Source organism: Dysidea avara, chromosome 8, assembly GCF_963678975.1.
Source record: "Dysidea avara chromosome 8, odDysAvar1.4, whole genome shotgun sequence".
Lineage (NCBI taxonomy): Eukaryota > Metazoa > Porifera > Demospongiae > Dictyoceratida > Dysideidae > Dysidea > Dysidea avara.
Window position 1 is genome coordinate 8,745,330 of NC_089279.1, and position 6,728 is coordinate 8,752,057.

At 35.1% G+C, this 6,728-nt stretch overlaps 1 protein-coding gene across 1 annotated transcript in view; it reads left to right on the forward strand.

The window, feature by feature from the left end:
• Positions 1 to 5,856, forward strand: part of LOC136264636 (deoxynucleoside triphosphate triphosphohydrolase SAMHD1-like) — a 116,752-nt gene extending 110,896 nt beyond the window's left edge. The window contains exons 17-21 of the mRNA XM_066059414.1: positions 4,613 to 4,710; positions 5,386 to 5,437; positions 5,483 to 5,529; positions 5,583 to 5,619; positions 5,683 to 5,856. Of these exons, the coding sequence (XP_065915486.1) occupies positions 4,613 to 4,710; positions 5,386 to 5,437; positions 5,483 to 5,529; positions 5,583 to 5,619; positions 5,683 to 5,709 (261 nt within the window). The 3' untranslated portion in view covers positions 5,710 to 5,856. The remainder of the gene's footprint in view (positions 1 to 4,612; positions 4,711 to 5,385; positions 5,438 to 5,482; positions 5,530 to 5,582; positions 5,620 to 5,682) is intronic.
• The last annotated feature ends 872 nt before the right edge of the window (positions 5,857 to 6,728 follow it).

Sequence of the window (6,728 nt, forward strand, 5' to 3'; positions counted from 1 at the left end):
TTGATGATGATTGCAAAATTTTATTGGTTAGCATACCTACCAAGTCTTCATCTCTACTGTTTGGAATTTTTTATCAATGTCCTAATGCTCCTTTATCTAAACTGGAGGCTTTATCTTCTTCTGTGTGCTCTGCAGTATCACCAAACCAATCTATTGTATTATGTGGTGATTTTAATTCGCCGGACATTGACTGGTCTACTACATCACCTTCAGTTCGGACTCCAGCTACCACCATGTTTTGTGATATAGTGTCTGACTGTTTCCTTACTCAGTTGGTGTCTACTAGTACTCGCCGTGATAACATTAAAAGATCTTGTTTTAACAAATATCCCCAGTAATGTTTTTTCAGTTGCTGTCTGTGATAATCTCCCTGGAACTGATCATGATGCTGTTAACTTTGTTATCGAAGCAGAAGTGCATGCTAAGAATATTCCACCTCGCTATTTGTATGTCTATAGTAAGATTGACCAAGAGCACTTTACTACAATTTTCTCACTTGTTCCATGGGACCTTATTGATTATGATGGTGATATTGAAGTTTCTTAGGCCATGTGGAAGGATCTTTTTCTTGCAGCAGTTGATAAGTCTGTCCCTAAACTGAAGTGGAATCGTCGTAAGATAAAGCACTGGTTTAGTCAAGACACAATTTCTCTTATACATAAGAAATGAAAACTTTACAAAGCTATGAAATCAAGTGGGTCTCCAATTCTCACTGCTAAGTATCGCTATATTAGTAATTTAGTGTGATCCAAAACAAGAAATGAAACAAAGATTACAGCTATTACACTTTCTAACTGTTTTCGTGCTGCAGCCAAGAAATTCTGGCAGTGGGTTACATCTATTAGGCGTTATCATATGTCATTACCCTCTATTTTTAATGGTGATACTACTGTTACAAATGACCGTGCTAGAGCAGATGTGTTCAACAAGTACTTCTATTCTGTTTTTACTGATGAAGATTGTTCTGATTTAAGTTCTTTGAGAACCGCTAGTAAATTATCATCTATTGTCAAATCAATTACCTTTACTACTCAGGATGTCTATCAAGAATTATTACAATTAAATCTTAATAAAGCTTGTGGTCCTGATTTATTAACTCTGCAGATATTAAAAAGAAATGCTGATTTTATATGTGAGTCCCTATGTAATTTTTTTAAATCAAAGCATGTCAATGGGTTTACTTCCCAAAGATTGGACTACAGCAAATGTTGTACCTGTTCACAAAAAGGAGATCGTCGAGTTGCAGCAAGTTACAGACCCATCAGCTTAACATCTATTGTGGTGAAGATTATGGAGAGAATTATTTGTAGGAAACTAACAGTATCACAACTATGTAGTAGTGTACATTGTGTCTAGCTAGATTTTGCTAAGGCCTTTGACTCCATGGCCCATGAGCATCTTCTTCTTAAACTACAGTTATTATAGGTATTGATGGTAAGCTACTGCAATGAATACACTCTTTTTTAACACACAGATGGCAACGTGTTGTTGTGAATGGTGCTTATTCAGATTGGTTAAGTATTAAATCAGGAGTTCCTCAAGGGTCTGTTTTAAACCCCTTGTTGTTTTTACTATATATTGATGATTTGCACAGTGTTGTCAAGCACTCTAAATTGAAACTCTACACAGATGATGTCACCTTATAATATACAAGGAAATTAAGTGTGAATCTGACTGTAAATTGTTACAAGAAGACCTTGATCACATTTGTGATTGGGCAGACAAGTAGCAACTTCAATTGAATGCATCCAAATGTGAAGCTTTTCTTATTTCAAGAAAATATCTTATGATTATTTCATAAACCGCTCTCTTCTATCCTGGAAATCCTCTGTGAAATATTTGGGAATTTTCTTTCAATCAAATTTGTCATGGTCACACCACTACAAGTATGTTGCAGTCAAAGCCAGCAAGTTTTTGAATTTTCTACGTCACACTTGATGGGGTGCTACAACTGAAGCCAAATTCATGGTTTATAAGTCTTTAGTACAACCTTCATTAGAGTATGCTTGCACCGTGTGGAATCCTCACACTGTTTCTGATAAGTCCACAGTGGAATCTGTCCAACGATGTGCTGCATGTTGGACCTGTGGTCATCATTACATAAGTGTTGAAATAAATCTTCTAATGCTTGTCTACAAGAGTTGCACTGGCCAACACTGTCATCTCAAAGGAATTATTTGAGAGTGGCTATGCTTTATGACATCCTAAAAGGTAGGTACGATTCTTTGAAGCTATCAAATTACTGCAATTTCAATACTTCCTGTATCCGAGCACATCCTCTCTCCCTTGTTCCGCTACAGTCTTCTATCAATTCTTATAGACACTCTTTCTTTGTGAACACTGTTTTTTTTTTATGGAACACTCTACCATGTGATGTATTTGATCTCAAGTTTCGCCAAGCTGTGTATAATCTGTTTTGTTGTAATTAATTTATATGTGTATGTGTTCTTTCTTGGTTTTTGTAGCTGTGTTTTTCTCTGTATTTGTCCCCTCCGTTTTTAGTTTTGTATCTTCTAGGGAAACACCCTTGTACAGGCTCTGCCTTTTGGTGTCACCCTGTCTCTTTTGAAAAATCAGATAAATAATAATAATAAATAATAATAAGCAAGGTAAGTGCACCTAACTCCAGACAGTTTTTGCTTTCGGTGCTCTATCTCTGCCATGCAAGCAAATTACTTAATCCTTAAAATATGGTGATAAAGCCTATCCTATGGTGCATCAGTCCTGCAAGTTTCATCAAAATATCTCCATCTGTCAAGGAGCTGCTCTCCAAAATTCAACTATGTGTAAATTTCATGCATGCACCTAAGTCCGGACACTTTTTATCACACCTGATAAAGTACTTCCCAAAGTTGATTTTGAATTTTAAACACCTCCATGTTAAACTTGCATCTATTGCTTACCTCATACTCGATTTTGAGAGTCATACCCTAATTTGCTTTCTTTCATTGTAAAATAATTTTCGCATGCAAAATTTGTATGAAAATTTCTTGCACGAAATTTTTATACAAGATCAAACTACTCTAATATAGCAGTCATTCACGTAAATCATACGAAAATATTTTTATATGAAAATTTTTATGACGAAACCTTTTTGCACAAAAATAAAGCAAATTACGGTAGTATCTTTAATTGCTGAGTTTTGGGTATTTCAAATCTAGGTGTATTTACGCAAATACTTATGCAGCTTCAATGAGACTGACTCTTAAAAAATCATCCATAGCAAGTGTTTGGCTGATTGTTTACAAACAAAACTTGGTACAATGGTAGGTCATAGTGGTCCCTTTACACTGTATTAAAATCAGCCAGATACCTCTTTGAGTTTGGGAATAAGCAGCAATTATCAAAGAATTTTTGATAATTTTTGCCACACACTGCAATAAATAATCACCTTGTTTAGAAAAACTAGCAGGACTTTTAAGTTGATTTTAGGATCACAGCATCATTGTATATGAAGCATTAATCACCTAAAATTCCAAGTAAATGCTGCAGACAGTTTTGGAGATATGATACCAAACATTAGAAGTGTCCGGAGTTAGGAACTGCCCGGAATTAGGTGTACTTACTGTACAGAAATAACATGAACTGTTAACCTTTATGCAGTCCTTTATCAGTAGAATTATATACAACCTTTAACAAACATACACACTCTTTGTGTACCATGCCTCTTCTTTGTACCACAGAATTTTGCCATTATTAATAGTATAACACCTGTCCAATAATTGAAATATGCATTTCTGGTAATTGAGTCCATCCGATAATAGGTTGCTTATGCCAACGCATGGGGATAGCAAGTGCTGTTACAAGGGCTTTTTCTACTCAAGAATGCATGTTACAAGTAGCTGTGAAGGTACAACAAGCAGCAGTGAAGGTACAACAATGAACTGTGATCTAAATCAGTTAGACATCTTTCAGGTTTCTAAATTCCGTAGAACCCTGTGTTTCAATGTCTAACATATATCCACATAAAATTAGCCAAGCTGTGAAAAAATGGTGCAGCTTTAAAAAGCCATATAATTATATATATATATATATATATCTACAAGTGTTCCCATAGGTTGGTGCTACATGGATGCAATTTTCATATATTCAGTGGAGGATTCTTAAGTGTTACATATAATTGTGACTGTTCAATTAGAGTATTTGGCTGACTGCTCTATTAAAGTATCTCGATCTTGTGAACAGATATTTTGGGAAATGCGTGGGAGGTATGCCCCCTGTGCCCCCCTCTGGATCCACCACTGTTTATGATTCATTAATGGCAATCTTAGATTAATATAAGGCCATAATAGTTAACTGACTATTCTATTAGAGTAAATAATCCATCCCATAATATTTTCTGCCTATTATGCTAGCATTGTGCTTGATGCTTTCTGGTACCCATTACACCCAAAAGTATACCTGCATAATAGGCTGGTGCCTAAAATCTTTCCTTTTAGGGACAACTGGTTATGTAAATAGACCAGGCTATTGGGATCACCATGAGTGTGCTGGTCATAGTTTGTCTTTTGGCATTGAGTAGCTGTTTTTAGCTATGTACTAGTATATATATTGTGTGTCTTTATGTTATGTCCTAGTTGTATATTAGGTACTATGATGATATTTTTTTTAGGAAATTTACTTGACTCCTTCAAAGCCTGACAGTACAGAAGATTATAAGGCTGCAGCTGATAATAGCACTGTAATCAAGCAACTTTTCCCTAAAAAAAGGTAGTGTTTGAATGGAGAATTTTATTTTTTTGTATGTGTAGGGCCTATCAAAATAGATTGACCTACACTGTGTACTTTCCCCGTTATCCAGCAACCGTATTTCATGCATGCTAAATTATTGCTATAGTAGTCTGTCCATTATGTGGTGAATGATTAACCAAACATTCTTTTACCCACTGTTCTATTAGATGATTTTGCCTGAAGGTGCATTCTATGATGATAAAACTATAGTTACTAATATTGTAATAGTGCATTCCATCCTAAATCAGGCTGACAATGCCCTTATCTAGATTAAGTATAATAATAGATTAACACTCATAGTCGCATCCATAACATCATTGAAATTTATTTATTTGTTAAAAATTTACACACAATCTACATTAATTTTGTTGGAATACTAGCATTCTATGCCAGCTTACTACTATGTTTTTATCACCCACTGTCAGTGTACTTTGCTGTAAATGCTAAAGTGTTATACCAAAGTAATATAACTACAGAGCAGAACAATGCTAAGGTGCTAATAATAACAACAATGCAACTGTTCAAAGTTTATACTGCAGAAATTTGGCATGTTCCTATGTATACACACAGTGCATACATGGAAATGTAATAGACTAAACAAGATTTAGTTCATAAACAGTTTGGTTTGTGAGATTACTTTTTCTGTAATTTCAGTGATACTCCTGGTGGATCAGGAAGTGACCAGACACAGGTCCAGACATCACAGGTTAGTTGTGCAATCACATATAAGTGGTATACATTATCAATATAGAGCAATGCTCAAGGTTCAAAGAGGCAATCCAGTAGCCTACAGCAACAGTAAGTAAATTAAAAGACATTTTAAATACTATAAAGTTTGATTATTCTTGTAGGGATATGACTGATGACTCAAGCTCTGATCCTTCTCCAGTAAATATTTTTTTGTGTAATGCTGAATCAATTTAATGTACATTGTATTGTTGCAACCAATAGGAAAAGAAGTTGAAGAAAGATGTCTAAAGTAACATGCTGTTATGCAAGTTTTAGGATTTTTGAGAATTTACAATATATTTTTTAGATATTATGCTTATGTAGGCCTAACATTAATGATCTAATATTGATTTTGCGTGTATGAACTATGATTTACTTTTGTGTGCACAAATTCTTTATAGCAGAAAGTTTGTGTAAAAATAGTTTTGTATGATTTTGTACTGACATTTTACATGAATGCTCTATTAGAGTATCTAGATCCTCACAGCTATACAGCAGGACCTCATTCATCCGGACCTCAAACATCCAGACACTCAGTTAACCGAATGGGTCTGAAGTACTGCAGACTAATAAACGAAGGGAAATGGTTGCAGTTATTAGTTTGCCAGCTGGAGGGCAGCCATTCAAAGACATTGGCATGTAATTAGATAGTTTGTTGATAGTTTGGTGGTGACTACAGACCAAACCCTAGCAGACAGTGGGGTTAGGCATGAGGCTATTATGCTCCAAAAATTGAGCATTATGCTTTTGAGCAGTGCTCAAAAAATTACCTATTATGCTTTTCAGAATTGCCCATTATTCCCAAAATTATGCCACTATAATTGGCTAATAATGCCAGTTAATTGCTGTATCAGACCATTTTCATTGATGTTTAAGCTTCAAATATTCTTGCATTCTTTAGCTGGTTGTTTTATTAGAGTATTTTGTTTCAGTATGACTGCTTTGTTACAGTAAATATTCAGTGACTGCAGGGGCGGAGGAAGCGTCTACATGTTGGGTAGGCAACTGTAAGATCATACTTCTATGACCATCACCAGCATCATAGTTGTGCAATCACAACCAGCATTTGCAACATTCTTAGGCCAGCTTCATAAATTTTTTGAAAAATTGCTTTCTGCGATTGAATCTGGAGACAATTTCACATCTATAAAATAATGCATAGCTAATATAGTCTAATGGAATGAATAGTCACTGACTGATCTATTAGGGTATCGATGACTGTTCTATTAGAGTATCTCGAGTGATAATAACCAAAAGCGATCCTAAAA